The following is a 17413-nucleotide window of genomic DNA, read 5'->3' as shown; positions in this document are numbered from 1 at the left end:
GTACAAGTACAAAAATTACGAAATTCCAAAAAACAATTTACACTTGCACAAATTAAAATGGCAACTGCTTGAAACTAACTATACACACAAAGCTCTAAAAACTACGCACAAATCGCTTGTTACGCACACAAAATTGCATTTACTCACATATCAGATGTGAGACTCTTCCCAAGAGTTGTGTGTAAGTGCTGGGTCATCAGAGTTGTCTTAACAACTGCATTGAACTTAGATTGGATATGCGCACAAATCCAAAATTACGCATGAACGGAGTTAGTGTATTTTCTCTTCATAGTGGACGTTTAATGATGTTTAAGACGTTTAAAAAAATACTGTTTGAATATTGTGTAACTTGAGGATGTGAGAGGCTGTAACCTAGAGGCAGTGTAAACAGAGAGCTCTCAGCAACTAGTAGGGAAAACTCAAAAGCAGATTTTTTATGAACTACTGTCGCTCTGCAGTAACTATATCCTAGAACACGTGTCAAAGTCAAGGCCCGGGATATTTCTATACGGCCCTCCAGATCATTTATTTTATTGTTATTAATGACCCAATGTTATCTTATTTTTTACTTCTATATATTAAAATATATAAGCATATATTTATGGAGAGCAAAATATTGATTGTTATTTAAACTTTAAGTTGATTTATTCTGGAATAAAATTCCTGCCTTTTTGTTATTCGTAATTATGTTAAAAATTTACAGTTTTAAAGTTTCGAAAATGGGCATTCTGCTAGCTTTTTGGACTATTTTGGTATTTACTAAGATTTTTTTAAGCTATTTTGGAGATTAGCTAATATTTCAGCTACATGCTAGCTGTTTTGACTAATTTATGTTTTTCTTTTTACGTTTTTTACACTGTTTTGGAGTTTAGCTAATAATTAAACGCAAACTGTTTTGGCTAATAGGCTTTTTTCATTTTTTAGGCTATTTTGTAGTTTGGCTATTTTTTCAGCTACATGCTAGCAGTTTTGGCTAAACTAACTTTTTTTTGTTTTTAGGCTAATTTGGCATTTAGCTAATATTGTAGCTGGCCATCAACTTCAGTGTTTGCAGCTATCAATTTCAGCATCTTCAGTGGCCAAATTCAGCTTACAGCATTCACACTAGCATTATTGCAGGTTATGCTATACATTTAGATAATACTTTTAATTAAAAAGTTACATTTTTGAAGTTTAAAAAAATATAGTTTTAGTGTTCGATAAATATTTATCCTGTTCGGTCCGCGACCAAAGGTCTGTTTTGGATTTTGGCCCCTTGTGTGATTGAGTTTGACACCCATGTCTTAGAAAATTACAACTTTTTTATTTTGGTTTAAAGCAGCATAATTAAATTATTAAAAGACCACAGGGAACCCTTTTAAAATGGATCAAAAATGATCTGAGAGGGTTTTTAAGCTTTTCTAAAATCATCAAATGTCAATGAGCTTATTTAAAATATATATTTTTAGCTTAATCACTATAACAAAGGTGTTTTAAGGATGTTTTTTTAAACCTTTAAAATCATGAATAGCAAACACCACAAACTCGGAAGAAACGAGACAAACTGGCACCACATGAAGTGTTTGTTTATTGCAGCCGATGAAGACGAGGGTTTCAGAATCCATCTTCCTGCAGTGACACAGATCTCAGAAACGTTTACTCACAAAATGAAAACAGACGAAGCAGCGGGGCCGGAGTGCAGCGGTTCAAGTCTACAAACAACAAGCCCTGCAGAGTCTAAAAAACTAACAACAGGACAACCAAAATGCACATTCTTACAGAATGACTTGTCTTCAGTTCTACAACTACGGTAGCTGCTAGTGGCAAAAATATATAATACTTCAAATAGCATCTCTTGGAAAAAAAAAACAAAAAAATAGCAGGATTACTTATATGAAATCATCAATAAAAAAAAAGATTTTAGTCTTTACAGCTGAAACTGGCATTTTTAAACTCTCCTTAAGACCTGACCTGTAAATCAATAAATACATTTTTATTCCTGAAACTGCCTCTAAAAACAAACTTCATATGGGATGAAATACCTCCACGGTTATTAAATGTTACATAAAACAGTTATAGAAAAAAAATGAATGAACATCTCCAGATGTGAAGAAAATAACAGCAGAGAAATGCAACATGAGTTAGGACTTCCTATGAGAATGCAGTTAGCTGGATTCAACATCGACAGGCATTGTGCACAAATGTGAGCATGCAGCAGCTTAATGCATCCACCTGCACAGCAAAAATCATTTACAGCCTTTTTTTACGTTTGTCGTGACGATCAAAGCGTTTGCACAGCTTTGTTGTGTTTTGGAAAAACCTAAAATGCTAACGTGGCACATGTTTCAGGCAGTGTTCATGTCATTCCTCGCGCTGCTAGCTCAGCTCCAGGGCAGGGTGAAGGAGAAGATCCGTCTCAGGAGTGAAAAGGGGGAAAAAAGCTACAGCTAATACTGCGGATTTAGGGGTGTCGAGAAGACGAGGGTGAGGCTGGGAGAGGCTAAAGGTTCAGGGCTGGGTCACGGCACTGGGCTCCTTGTCATAGATGTAGCTGCCCACACCACCGGTGTTGACGCCTGGAAAAACCACAGGGACAGCAGCGGGAGTCAGGGACAGGCAGAGGAGAAAAACAGGTCAGCCGATGCTTCCCGCCTGCCTGCTGCGTACAAAGCCACGACGAATCTGCTCTTTACAAACACTTGTGGGACATTCAAGTGTGGCTGAAAACTTGTGGGTGGACAGCACCCCCTAGCGGTTACCTTTGGGCCCGAAGAGAACGGCGTAGCAGGGCTTGTGGCAGTAGGGCTGGCCGTCGTGCTGCAGGGAGAGAGAACAAAAGCTTGAAAACACGTCTAAAGTCAAACAGAAAAAACACCTGCAGCCGTAATAAAAAAAAAGTTTTAGGGGTTTTATTATTAAAGGAAACAAGCAGAACCTCTGTTTTTGTTGCTGCTTCTGATCATTTTCTGATGTGTAGTGACAGATTTAAACTAAAGGTGGCGCTGTCCATCGCACCCTTGATCATCCACTTTGTCATTTCACCACAGAGTTCAAGGAAATGTTTCAGCTATTTATAGAGCAAATTAAAATGTAAAAAGATCAAAATTGAGCTAAATACAACAAAAAATAGAACATTTCTGTAAAGAAAAAAACAACAGTAAAAATATAAACACTATTTAAATAGATATGTTGGTTCCATCTTTTCCTTTTTTTTCCTACACTAAAACAAAACCAAAACATCACCAAATATTCATGTCTAATTTCTGGTTTAAACATCTTTTTACCCTTAATGTTAAACTGAAATAAATTTACACTATTATACTCAATTTAAGTCAATAAATCTCAAATATCATTTTAAGTCATTTATCCTGAAAATGTCTTATTTTAATAAAAATCTCTAAACTAGATTTTTTTTTACTACTAATTTGTCTCATTTGGTCTAGAAAGAAGAATAGTTAGATTGTTGTAGCACTTAAAATTGAATATTTTTGGAGTCAAAAGTATCAGCATCTAAAGATATTTTTAAACTTTTTTTTTTTTTAGCAATACTTACTACAATGCTTACTTTTAAGACAATATTTTTACTGAACAGAACAAATATACCTAAAGTTAATTTTAAGATTAAATTTAGTCTTGAAAGAGCAGAACATCACAATTTATTTTAAGAAATCTTAAAAAGACATATTTTACTTGTTTTGTGGCTTGCTTTACATCTAAAGCTAATCTGGAAGCTTCCCTTTTGGCTAAAAGATTTATATTCACACTAACTCATCTTTTTGTGAATCATGAAGGAATGTTTTCATTTTCTGACCGTTTTTAAGCCTCAATATTTAATAAAGCTACAAATTAAAACAAGTTTAAAGGCGAGATTGGAGCCTGATTAACAATGCTGCTAATCTAACTGGTGGGATTGGATAAAAGCTAAAAAAGATGCATATTGAAAATCCAAAATAGCCCTTAAATACTCAATCTGATCATCTTTTGATCTAATTTAAAAGTGTTCCTGGTGATCATTTGATTATGATTATGCTGCTTTGAGCCAAAATTAAAAAAAAAAAAAACAGTTGTTTCCTAGGACATAGTTTCTGCAGAGCAGCAGGACTTCATAAGAAATGTTTCTTATCAGAGTTCTCTGTTTACACATGCTCCTGCTAGCTTATAGCCCCTCACACCCCAACCTAACCTTACCACTTAAATAAAAATGGCGAGCAGTGTTGGAGCTACAGCTGCTTGTGACCCTCCCAGCATATTTTCTACTTCTCAAATACAATCCTTTAAATAAGAAAAAAAAAGCGTTTTTTGTCTGCTCTTGATTCAAAACAATTTGAAAAAAGAATTACTCAGAAATGTAATTTTAAGATATTTCTTAAATTGTGAGAGAAATGCCACAAGAGTATGTTAAAAACTTTATTTTCATCAGAAATGCAGCTCTAGTGAAATGCCCTTCAAAATAAAAGTTGTCTCTGCCGACAGTAAAATAACAGACTCTTCGAATTATTGGAGCTTTTCATCCATTTGCCCATTTTATTGCATAGATGGTCAAAGAGCTAAGGTAATTCAAAGGACACCATCACAGGAGCTAAAGCTACAGTTAAAAAGCTTTTGGGGGCGTGGTCTGTTCTCACCTCTGCATGGCTGCCAGCAGACAGAGTCTTGCTGCACCTCTCACAGCGCAGACACGGTCGGTGCCAGTCTTTTCCCAGCGATGTCACCTTCTCAGCTGTGGGATCAGACGTGCGCACGTTAACAACCGCCTCTCAAGCTCCCGCGCCCCGACCTTTTCCTTAACGGCAGAGCGGAAAAGCTTACCAAAGTACACCTTTTTGTTGCATCTGGGACACAGGTTAGCCTCTCCGGAGAAAGTGGTGATGCTGCCAGCTGCTGCAATACAACACACATTTTACACAACAGCTGCAGAAAGAAACCAGGCGGATGGAGGACTGAAGGGTTTCCTGCTTAGGTATAAAATGAAAATTAATGTGGAAAGAAAACGAGCCAAACATCTGTCAGTTATTTACACATTTCATGGAAAGCTTGTTGCATTTATTTCCAACACTTCTCTCATTCATTCCTAAAGGACTTTTCCATGGAGTTTACTGGTAAAGGAGCTGGTATGAAAGCAAAAAAAAAATGTAGTCAATCTGTAAGTCACCAATTGTCCACTTGTGCAAATCTCAATGTAGAACAACATTTTATTTTCTAATTCATATATTTGCATACAAAATGAACATTTTCTTACTAAGTTGCAGACAGAATATAAACTTATTGCTACTGAAACCTCAGAAGACTTCAGGGTTTCAGCTGCTTTAAATCGCAACACTAGATATTTAAGTTTTAGTTAAACAAATTAAAGTAATTTGTGCAAAAACTAAAGTTTTCTTTTTTATGTCATTTGGTTTCCAACCTTTTGGAGCCACCTTTGGTGCGAAGTTGCGCTTTTCCTCCGCTTTTGCAGCTGAATCCACAGCAGTGGGAGCCGCATTGTTGTTGGCTGGAGCGTCGTATACATACGAACCGGCTCCGCCGATGTTCACACCTGAAACAGGGAGACATGTAAATAAATAAAAGGTTTTGTAAAACATATAAATGGTTGGTTTAATTTGTTTAAAAAATCTTTTAGTATAGTAATGTGTTATTAACTTGTAAAAATTGTACATTGTTTATTTTTAAAAATCGGTTTAAGTGAAAAGTTCTTTGATAAAATGCAATTTTGTCATAGATTTTATTTGTTTTTAGGAATAAAAAAATACACAAACTTTTACAAAGTGAAATTATCAGTTTATCTGTAATATTAGAAAGAAAACTGACTTTTAATATGAAAGAATGCAGAAACTTTAGATCACATGCAATTCACCTTTTGGCCCAAAGAGGGCAGCGTAGCATGGCTTGTGGCAGTATGGCCGTCCATCGTGCTGCAGGACACAAAACACTTGAAATCAACACAAAAAGCATCAAGAAGGGACACATGTGTGATGCAGAGGTGCAACAAGTTGTTGTTTGCTGAGAGTTCATTCTCTCATTTTTATTTTACTTTCATCAAAATGGTAACTTGGGTTAGAGGTTTGGAGTCTCTGCTACTAAGGGAAATATTCTGTGATCCTGATGCATGCTGGGAAAGACTGTGAGAGCGTGTGATCAGCCGAGGATCAGGGCTGGCAGCCAAGTAACCCGCCGCTTCAGATAACTCCAGAAAGTTCTCCTGAAAGGCACCAGGCCTGCACAAAAACCCTAGCATCAAACGTGACCCACAATCCTCGGCGTTACGACCACTTGAGTTTCTTTTCCCGCTGAGTGAGAGAGAAAATAAAAGAAGAGGATTGTTTTTACCTTTAAAAATGCATTAACTGTGACGGGATCAGCCAGACGCTCCCTTCACACTTCCTGTTACGGGATCCGTGAAGGTTTTTCCACTGATGACTTTCTCAGATCTCAGTTCCACAGCATCAAGGCTGAGATCACCTCACAACATCCCACTCTTTTCCCAGAAGCCTCCCACACCTTCATCTCCGTTTCCCCTAAAGTCCTCAACCAGCCCAGACAGTTCTGCTGGATCACAGTTTATGTGGAAACGAAAACGGATCTGCTTCAACTGTGAATTTTTAACTCGTTTCCCGTTTAGGATCAGATTTTCCAAAGTCTAACAAAATTCACGAACTTCAGGTTTACGTTTTTAGGGGCGGAACCAGATTTAGAATATTGACTCCGCCTTTTTTTTGGAGAAAACCAGAAACTGGCGTCGCACATTTTGGGTAAAACGAGGAAAGAGTTTGAAATAGAAGTTACTGACGTGAGCGGCGTTGTATGGACCGCAGGCACTACCCATCTCCACCCTTACCCGCCCTAACTGGATGAGCAGCTACTTCATGGAGTATACTTATATATATATAAGTTTATGTTATACGTCATTTCATTCAGTGTGAGCCAAGAATTCATGTATTAAATTTTATATAGCTTGTTACGCAAACTGAAGGGTTTTTATACAAAATGAAGGCTTTTATACTTGTATTTTACATGAAGGTTTTTTCTTAATACTTTTATATTATGTTACAGTTTTATACCTTGTTATTAACACATTGATGAAGGCATCGTTATATTTACCGACATGGAGCTCCAGACCAGTTGAAACCAGTCAGGGGAAGTTTCATGACCTAATCAGTACTTTTCCACTGAAAATCAAAGTCATAAATTACCTTTCTGGCAGGAGCAGAAACATGGACACTGACCACTCAAGATATAAAGTTGTGAAGAACGATTTAAGGTATTAAAGGCCATGGGGGGGCTCTTCTGTCTTGAGAAAGATTGGCGAAGCTACACGTGACCTGCCTTGAGGACTATACATGGACTCCATTTTACAAACTTTTGTCTTTCATGGCGGATATAGAGAGTACTTTTTTAGAGTTGGCTCCAAGTTTTAATTAAAAGTACTAAAAGAGTACTAAAAGTACTCTTCCTGAGTTCAAAGGTCAACAAAACTTCCGTTGTGATTGTAGACTTAACCTGGCACTGTGTGTGAAATTTCGTGAAGTTCGCTTGAACAAAAGTTATTTTTCCGAATTGTGCGAAAAATTTAAAAATCACCAAATTTCAAACTTTACCACAAAATATCTACCAAGGGGTCATTAACTATATTATTTTCTTACAAGGTAATAAGAGCGCTCAGATTATGGTGAGTTTTTGAAATTTTGAGCAGATATTTTTGCTCAAAGGTGCAGTGAGAAAGATGAAATCTAAACTATCTGTTCCCTGCAGTCCAGGACTGCTGTGGGACATTTAAAAAAAACAAATAAAAAAAACTGGATGCACAAAATAAAAGCAAACATGAGTAGAAAGATGTCTGAAAATGTAATGTTTGGCCTTACTCGACCTAAAAGATCAAATGTAACCAAGAAAACAGGTGAGAACCTTTCAAAGTAAAAGTACCAAAGTGGTTAACATCTTTTAGCTGAAAAAGGTGATTATCCAATTACACTTAAATGACTTATTTGTGCCACTTCTTTGGGGTTAACAGGAAAAAATGTGAAAATAATTTAGGGACAATGGAACCTTTACACGCATGGACTGACTTTGAGAATCTCACACAAAGGGGGAAAAATCTAAACAATTAAGGATGAAAATAAATGTTATACTAACAGAATGTTTTCTATAATGTTGCAATAGCTTTACAATCTGGTGTATTTTGCAAAAGTTCTGTTAATCGTGAAAGCAAAAGAATGAGTGTAAATACAATTATTTTAACAGTGTGTGTAACCTTGTGTTCCCTTTAAAAGGCCTGTAACCGTGCACATGCACGCCAGCGCCTCGACTCCTGAAGCATTTCAGTTCATGACGCAGGAGAAGTTACGCAACACACAACATGTCCTGTAATGGCTTAAGTCAATTCTCCTAATAGGATCACTTTTTAATATGATAAATCCATCGCAAACAGATGCAAACAATAAAAATAACAATAAAGTAAATACTGTTAACCTCCTTTTGTTAGCTGCAAATGCGACGATCAGGGGTTATAGATTTGCTTTAGCAAGGATCTTTGACGCCATTTGATGGTCGTCTCGTAATGGAGGCTTATCCACAGCCTGCTGTGCTCCTTTACCTCCCAAACTACTTCAGCCAGAACCATGTTGAGGTTCATAAAGTCTGGATACAGGACAATCCACGTACACCTCAGATCATTTCGTCCACTCCTCTTTTTAAAACAATCGTCTGGCAGCTTCAGCTCGTTTCCATGACGATAGTCAAGTGCTGGGCTTTGTTTCCAACTGACATGGCGCTGAAGCCCGAGGCCGGGTTTGGATGGAGTCCACAGAGAGATGAGGGGGGGTTATAAGAGAGCAGAGAGGCTGTGTGACTACATTACTGTAATCATGCAGAGATTAATCGGCGGACCAGCATCCTTTGGGCTCTGCGAGGGAAAGAGGCTGAGATCATATCCTCTGACCAAAATAAGATATTTTAGCATCAGAGATGTGGGGGGTGTTATTGCCATGAAAGGCAGAATCAAAGAGTGAGCAGTGCACGGTCAGGGGAATCCATGCTGAGCCACGATGCTGCTGCTCCGCTGCAAGGGCAGCTCTCGCTGCTGAGCTGTTGGGGTTAAAAACTCCTGCGAGGGCGCAATGCACTCCACAGACGCAACCAGGCGCACAAAGGAAGGCGGGAAAAACAGGATGTGCATCCTGCACTGAAGTCGTTTTGATGTTTAAAAAAAAACTGTTAAAGCAAAAGAATTTCACTGGAAGCTAACAAGCATTTATGGAATGAGTTCTGACGTTCTGAGGGTTGCCTTTCAAAGTAAAAGTCAATAAACCTTTGAGCTTGTGTTGCTTTTTCAGAGCAAACAAAAGCAGAAAACAAATGTGCAGAAAAAGTTGACAGCAAGACAAAAAAACCTTTGGCCATTAAGCATTTAATAGACATAAAGAAACCCAAAGTTTATTTAAAAAAAAATTGTGTTAAATCCCAAATTAAGTTTTGTATTTACCTTTCAACATAATTACACATTTCGATTTAAACCACAATTCATAACAATAAGGACTATTTAAAGGTATTTTGTGGAAATCTTTATATTATATATATATAAAAAAACAGGTCACTTTGGTGTAATTGTAATCATTTTCTTTGTAACAGCTACCATAGCTCCAGCTGTATCAAATCAATTATTTTTTTATTCCTAAATCCAGTCAAAAGGTGTTCCGGATGTCTTTCCCGTTATATTTTTTATTTTAATAAGACAATAAAGAGCAAAATATATATTTTAAAAGTCAATTATTCTAACTTTCAGGTTTTTGCTCCAAACTGAATCTGATTGGAATAAAATACAAGTTGTTTCAAAACATAAATGTAAGTTATTGACTTTATTTCTTGGTTGAAACAATAATTAATTTTTTGTCCAACATGCAATTTAAAAAAAATCCATGGATCAATTTCTTTTAATGTCATTTGTTGCATTTTTATGTTAGAAAAGTCGTTTGCTTTTGGATTTATTGCAAGAAAAACATTTGTTTTATGAAAACTTATTTTAAATAAGTAATTTGGTATTAGAAGAAATTTTGAGTGAAACAAACTTATGTGCATGTCATAATTAACAAAACATTTTTTTTTCCATTTATTTATAATTAAAATGTGAGCTGAATGATAAGACACTGCCTGCTTAAGCCTTAAGTTACATTCATAGATGCGTTCAAGAGGCCACTTTCAATGAAAGGTGTTTGCAAGATTTTAAAGGGTAACCAAACCCTAAATGAACTTTTTTTGGCTGTGGACCTCTATAAATGGGGCTTTAAAAGTGCTGTCTGTTGGTCCTTGCCACGTTTTTTACAATTTAGAACAAAGTTGTTTAATTCCTGAAAATATGGTTTAAAACCATCTGTGTGCTGCCCCCTACAGGTTGAACCGAGGTATTACAGTTGAATTATGTGATTGGTCAACTGGTTTAAGTTAAAGAAGTTTCACATCATCCTGCCGAGCTCCAGTATAAAAGCCCCGCTAATCTTTGAACACATGACACGCTCAAGAGTTGAAGCTCACCACGCGACCGTTTGAGCTGAGAGTGGTGGAGCCAACGCCGAGAGCTGAAAACGGTGGAGCTCACTCTCTGATGCCGACGCTAAGAGCAGGGGAGGTTGTCCCGCAACGCCGAGAACAGCAGAAGTTGCTTGGTCGCTAAACCGGCCCTTGGAAAACTGTCTGACCAACAGACAAAGAGCAGCTGTGGGGTTGGGGGGGCAGCCTGCTTGGGCCTCCTGAACTTTATGATTTTTTAAAATTGTATTTTCATTGAGACAATAATAAAAAGATCCTTTAGTTACCTCAAGCTAAACTTACTGTCACTGTCAATCACAGGTCCAGACCACACCTCCTCCGCTCAGCCCACCCCCTCCTAGTTCCGTCCCCTTTTTTTAAATTTTGTTTTTTAGTATTTTTCAAATCTGGGCTGAGAGTGGAGTCAGCCTCCAACTGTCCTGTTTGGTTACCCAGTTGAACTTTAAAACTGCTTGAACGTCAAACAGCTGAACATGACCAATCAGCTTTGGATTTGGTAGTGACGTGTGGATAGCATCCTAACTCAAAAATTTACTTTAAATTTACTTTTTTTATTTTTAAATTTACTAAAAAAAGAGCAAATGAGACACGGATGAGTTATGGCATCAATATTGCCCCACCAAAGGTAATAGGGCGGGGACAACAGCAAAGTGGCCAATCACAACCAGGTTGAGATTTCCGTTTTTTTATGTAGAGTTTTACATGAACTTGCAGGAGTGGTTACACTCACGCAGGAATGATTCCACAAGCAGGTAGATTAGTCGTTCATGAGCACAGGATTAGTTTTATGAAAGCAAGAATACACTTCCACGTGTCCGTGGGGGCTTTTGGCAGAAATTTTACTCCGTACTCAGTATAGTTTTAGCCTAACTTCAGAGAGAAGAAACTAACCCGAATCATAGAAATTCTTTCGGGGTTATTAAAGACCCTGTCTGTTCCATCAGGTCTTACTGACCTCAGCGTGGCCTCCAGCGTTCAGGAGCTTGTTGCAGCGGTCGCATTTCAGACACAGTTTGTGCCAGTCCTTCCCCAGCGATGACACCTTTTCAGCTGCACAGAAGACACAAAGAGCAGGCATGAATGCAAACACACAGCAGCATTTACACCGTTTTCCATCAGCGAGGGGCGTCGCCCGTCACCACTTCACTCTGCACACCCCCCCAGGGATGACTGAGCTTCACTGTCCCAGACCTCCATGGACGTCCTGCCATCATCCCAGCTGGGTGATTGTTTTCTTTAGGGGGCGGGGCCAGTGGGAATGCCTGTGTGGCACACGTGGTGACGTCACACTCAGAAGCATTAGCTCCGGTCCAGCTGGAATGGGAGGGGGGGTCCACATCTAACCTAGATCCTTTGTATAATACACACCCCTCCCCCAGTTTACAGTATCACTCTGTTGACCAATTCAACCGTAACACCCCCCTCTCTCTTTACAGGACGAAGTGACCACCCCCTCCAGACAGCCTGATTATGCCCTTTCCAATAATAAATCATGGCACAATGGGCCCCGAGGAGTCGTGGGGGCAGCGGAGGAAACACCTTCTCCTATCAAGGAAAGGCAAAAATAGCCGGATACTACAGCCGCTTTCCTACATGTCAAACAAACACAAACATTTAAATAATGCCGGAAAACAGGAGAGGATGCCAAATAATGCTCCAAGTCGAATGTAAGGAGTCTTCAGAACAAACTGCCATTGATTTTTCTAAACAAACTTCCTTTGTTTTCGACGGAAACCCGGCAAATCCCAAAAAGTGCAAATTACATTTTCTTATGGAGCAAAAACTGATTTCCAGAAATAAAGTTAGCAGTTCAGTTTGTTAAATTCCACATCAATCTTTATCAACAATCTTCTGCTTTGTATAAACGGCGTCTCCTCCGTGACCTTTCTGACTCTTTCTTCATATTTTTTTCAAATTTAATCAAAATTAGTGTCCTTCTTGGGTTAATGAGGTTAAACAGGATTTGATCCAATTTGAATGACAATAATTATAAGAATCAAGGGTTGTTATTTGGGGGGGAGAAAACTGCTTCCTGCTGAGCTCTCTATTTGATCTCCGGTTCACTGACTGATCTTTGCATCGATTACAACAAAACAGGAGAAAGCCCTGGAGATCAGATCAGAGGGAGAAAGTGATCTAAGGAGAGATTAAAAGACAACATCTTTAGAAAAAAAATGAAAAAAGTAAATTTACCCAAAAACTTCGGCTAAAAAACAGACCTTTCAAGAGTTTACTGCAATTTTCAAGGCCTACTAAACTTAAAAATAATTAAACAGTAAATATATATACATATTTTTTGCATAAAAACTGTTTTTATTCTGAATAAAAGCACAAATCTTACAGAAAATCCAGTGTTTTCCCAATTTTCAAACAGTGTGGTCGTCAGTTGTGAGTGTGATTTATTCCCTCCAAAATCTGAGGATCCTCTTGACCCCCAGCACCTTCGCAATCTCTAAGATAGACTGCATAAACTGAGCACAAGCGCATGTTGAGTTAGCGTCACTGACTGATTCACGGGCGCCAACACACCTCCAGACAGTTAAAAAGCAGGCACATGAATGGAAACCCACGTCAGCAGCCCAGCGTACAAAGCACAGAGGTCTTTATTAAAGGAAGGGGGGCTGTCCATCAAAATAATGTGTTGTAGGAGATTATTGTAATCTTCACATCCACTGAAAGGAAACAGTATTCTCTGTCTCTACACGGTGAGCCACATCAACAGCTCAAAACAATAATAAACAGCCTGAGATCTCAGAATAGTAAACGTGGGCAGAAATGATGTAAACGAGAGGCCACCACGACCTCCTCTACCTCGTTACATGACAGACGCTCGTCTAAACAAGCCAGCTTTTATTTGCAGGAAGGTTTCAAAATCACATTTACTTTGTCAACATCAGTGAGTCAAATCCTGTTAGTCCATCTGTCTGCTCTCAGCTGCAAAGCAACACAAAGGAGGTCCTCGAACATCACATTCCTCACACAATAAAATTACTGCATATATTTCTATAAAACCAATTTCACCAAATTCCCTACAAAAATAAATGCAAAATATGTCATGTGGAGTGAAAACGTGTGTGCATCCATTGACTGTATTTGAGAACTGGACTGAGCACTCCAAATAGGAAGCACTCCCTGGCTCCAAAAAGCCAAAATCCCATAGGAGAAGACCAAATTCCCATCTTAATCCCTGAATACTAAAAAATTCTATAGTGCAGGACTATCTAGTGCCCTGGATTTTAAAGGCAATTCGGACACTATGCTCACTTCTTTTCTTTCGCTTTTCTGAACGCAAGATATGACGTCACCAATTTCACAAAGTGAAAATTTTATCAATACGAACATTTCACGTCTCTTCATGACTCAATTTTGTTCTGATGATGAAAATGTGGAGGGTTTATTTAAAAATTGCATTTAAACATTTTTTTCGCAAAAAATTTCTCAACTGCAATGCACTTGTGGTCTATATTCGCTAATGTAGTGAGCATTGATGCACGCTAGTTTTTTTTGTAAAGACCTCTTGGAAATTTCTAGTGCACAAGATTTTGGAATTGTAGACCTGGACAGCACTACAAAATGGTGAACATACTATATAGTGCGCTGTATGTGAGAAGAAGGGAATTTGGACATAGCCGTAGACTTCTTGCTCTGCTTCCACTAATTTCCTAATTTATTTCTTGGTGTTTTTTTTCACAGTGCAAGTTATTCAAGTTATAATCTGGCCAATCAGACATCTCAGTAGAAGTAGGTGGTCTCACATCCATCATTCAAAGTTATACAGGGGTTACCACTGAAACGTTGACTTGGACCAATCACAGTTTACCAACATCACCTGGCTCCAACATAGCTCTGTACCGCCAAAAAATGGCAACTGAATTCACTCTATTTCATCGGAGCAGAAAATTAGTCCTTTTCTTTGGGGTGATGTCACACTGACTCAATCCAGTTTTCAAATACAGCCAATGTTCGCAGCATGGAAAACGTCCAACTGAGCAAATGACATTCTGTAAAACTGATTGCAGAAAAATATTTAAGTGTCATCTGCAAAGAAATGTTTCTTTGCATTTAGATTTGTAGGTTATTCTTATGTCTTAACTACAAAAATTAATGTACAGATTTTAAGTTTTTAGTTTTACACTTAGTTTACACATAGTTTGGCAACACTATTTATGTCAGATTTGGTCTTTTTTTCTACTGTTTTACTATTTGCTGGCTGTAATAGAGTAAAGCTCATCCCAGCCCCCATTTGTCAAACGCATTACATTTCCACTCGTTGCACCCTGATCGAATTATTGAGCGATATGAGAGCAAACATGAGATTTCAAAGCCTCTGCTTAGTTCTTTTTTCTTGCAGTTCTGCGCTTACGTTCATGTTCAGTCTATTTATCTATGATGGAAATAAATTCTTCATTCTGTAAGGATCTTAATCCACCTGCAGCTCCACTCAAACTAGTCAGTCAACTATTAAGCCAACAAGATACTCTTTTGAGCGAAATAGACCCCTCATTTGTCTTTTTACTATCAAGAGCCATTTTATGATCTGTCTAAACTAAGTTTTCTTTCCTTAAAGCCTCAGAAATTCAACCTTAAATTTATCAAATGTATTAATTCCTCCTACAGTTTAAAAACAAGTGATTTCATTACAGTTTTCTTTAAAAAATTATATTTTTAAAGCTTTTGTTTTTTGGGAAACCTCTAAAAACCTTAACTTTATTGATCTAATTTACAGGAAAAGCAACATTTCAACTTCCACCCTCCCTATGATCTGTCTATCTTGGTTAAAGTGCTTATTTTCACACAGAAAAATACATTTAGATGCTTAAATCTGTCTCAATGACTCGAACCACACTTCCAATTCAATCTGAGAGAACAATGAGCTCAGATCAGGACGTTACAGATGAAGTTAAGCAGCTTACAGCATCGCAGGTATCATACGGCTGTGGTGTTGACCTCTGTTTGGCTGTCTCCTTTCTTGGACTTGAGTTTCCTGCATTTATGTTCTGTTAGAAAGCTTTTCAAAGAAAGATCAGCTTCAGGAACCAAGAAAAAAACTAATTTCTTTAACGACAGAAACTCGAGCACAGTTATATAACTCAGAAAGTGCCATAAATACAGATAATAAACTCTTTTTTTCAAAACCACAGATAAAAGACTTTTCGAGTATAGCTCCTGGAGTAAAAGTATTTTAGTCAATAGACTTAAAACACAAATGTTCAGGGATATTCAGATTTTCTCACTTTCACTTAAAAAAAACCATAACCTGTATTGTAAGACTTTTCTTTTTATTTACAGGATCAGCATCAGTACACCCTAAAATTTAAAGTTTGCTAATTTTCTTAGACTGGTGACAGCCTGTCCCTTGTAAAGCAATTTCTTTTGCACACAAAGTATGACTAAATTCAAGCCAAATCTTCACTGAGGTTAAAAAGAATGTCAGAAATCATTTTTTTTCTACATCTAGAGTCATTGAAGTTCAGATTCTTAAATTAGTTTGTATTTTGGGGGGTTTTTGGCCCCAAAAGCTACTTTTTCTGACATATATTTTATTTTCCGCACATTTAAGGTAAAGTCCATTTAGGAACAGGATCAGTTTCCATAAAAGAGATCATAAATATACAAAATAAAGATATCTTTTTGATATAAGAATGACACATTTACTGTTTTGAATTGTTTTCCACTGGATAAACCCTACTCTGTCAAACGGAGATCCAATTACTATCCCATAGCGTTTGTAATGTAACCGATGTCATGGTAAATATCTCGGCTGGCTAATTCCTGCTCTGTTGCACCTTCTGGTAACCTGGTCCCATCTGTTCGCTCTTTCTGTGAAAAAACCTCATCCAAAAAACACACACTCATTTTCTTCTCCATCAGTAACAGATGAGTGCATGAGGGTGTCGCGGCAGTCAGCATGTCCCACAAAAACACACACCTGACTTGCAGAACCCGTGGAAAGTCTGTTCCTTTAGGAAAAACGCCTGTCTTGTGTCTTGTGAGAAACAAAGAGGATGCAAAGGAAAAAAACAAGCGTTTCCTCTTTTGCATCCTCTCACGATTCACAAACACCCTCAAGACTTGTGACCTCACGGGTAACTTAAAGACAATGGTCTTTCAGCACTGAGGAATTCAGCCTCACCCCAGGAAGCCACTTTAATGGGAGTTTCGAACTGTAGAATAGTCCATTCAAGAACTTCTGTGGGGTATTATTAATGTCAGAGGAGTACAAATGGCACACTCGAGACGTTACACCAACCAAAAAAGTTCTTTGGATTGAACATATTGACTGTACATAGTCAACTGGACTGAGCAAGTATGATGTCACCCATAGAAAATACATTACTTTTGGCTCCAATAAAATGAAGCCAATTCAGTCGCCATGTTGGAACTAGACGACACTGATTGGTCCAAGTCAGTCTGAGTCAAAGTTTCCTTGGCAACTATTGTCGCAAATCAGGAGTAAGCTTGTAGGAAGTTCACACCCCTAACATTGAAAGCTAGCTTGGGGGAATCATTTGTGGTGAGGGCTAATGGGCACCATATACTTTTACTGAGGCGTCTCTGATTGGTCTGTTTATAAAACATTAGGATTAGCAAAAACGTGTTAAGAAAAAGGTATCACAAATGAGTAATAGATGTTTATTTCTCAATAGAAGTCTATGAGATTGTGGCTTCTTGGAGCCAGCAGGTACTTCCTGTTTGTAACGCAAAGGGGGAGGAGTCACTCACTCCAATTCTCTATATACAGTAAATGGTTGAACCACCCATTTAATCTCTGTGCTTAAATGTCATGGAGGCTTCAACATCTTCATTTGTTTAGTCACTCTTTGTGGACTTGCTTTATCTGAGCCGTTGCTGGCGATAGCAAAATAACAGCAAAATCTTTAAACAACCAAAACTC

General features: G+C 38.0%; 1 protein-coding gene and 1 long non-coding RNA gene across 3 annotated transcripts in view; one reads left to right on the top strand and one right to left on the bottom strand.

The window, feature by feature from the left end:
• Positions 1–12860, top strand: part of LOC118598033 — a 31948-nt gene extending 19088 nt beyond the window's left edge. The window contains exon 4 of the long non-coding RNA XR_004947080.1: positions 11955–12860. This is a non-coding gene — a long non-coding RNA (uncharacterized LOC118598033). The remainder of the gene's footprint in view (positions 1–11954) is intronic.
• crip2 (cysteine-rich protein 2) overlaps positions 1545–17413 on the bottom strand; it is a 22292-nt gene continuing 6423 nt past the window's right edge. The window contains exons 2-8 of one of the 2 annotated variants that reach the window (XM_024282829.2): positions 11474–11568; positions 5834–5891; positions 5384–5515; positions 4789–4857; positions 4605–4699; positions 2739–2796; positions 1545–2555 (exon numbers count right to left, since the gene is read on the bottom strand). In XM_024282829.2, the coding sequence (XP_024138597.1) occupies positions 2488–2555; positions 2739–2796; positions 4605–4699; positions 4789–4857; positions 5384–5515; positions 5834–5891; positions 11474–11568 (575 nt within the window). In that variant the 3' untranslated portion in view covers positions 1545–2487. Of the gene's footprint in view, positions 2556–2738; positions 2797–4604; positions 4700–4788; positions 4861–5383; positions 5516–5833; positions 5892–11473; positions 11569–17413 lie in introns of both variants that reach the window. The other variant, XM_024282756.2, reaches the window with a different exon arrangement.

The sequence above is a fragment of the Oryzias melastigma genome, linkage group LG22, assembly GCF_002922805.2.
Source record: "Oryzias melastigma strain HK-1 linkage group LG22, ASM292280v2, whole genome shotgun sequence".
NCBI classification, from domain to species: Eukaryota; Metazoa; Chordata; class Actinopteri; order Beloniformes; family Adrianichthyidae; genus Oryzias; species Oryzias melastigma.
Note: the sequence above shows the minus strand (reverse complement) of the source record. Positions and strands in the feature narration are given on the sequence as shown.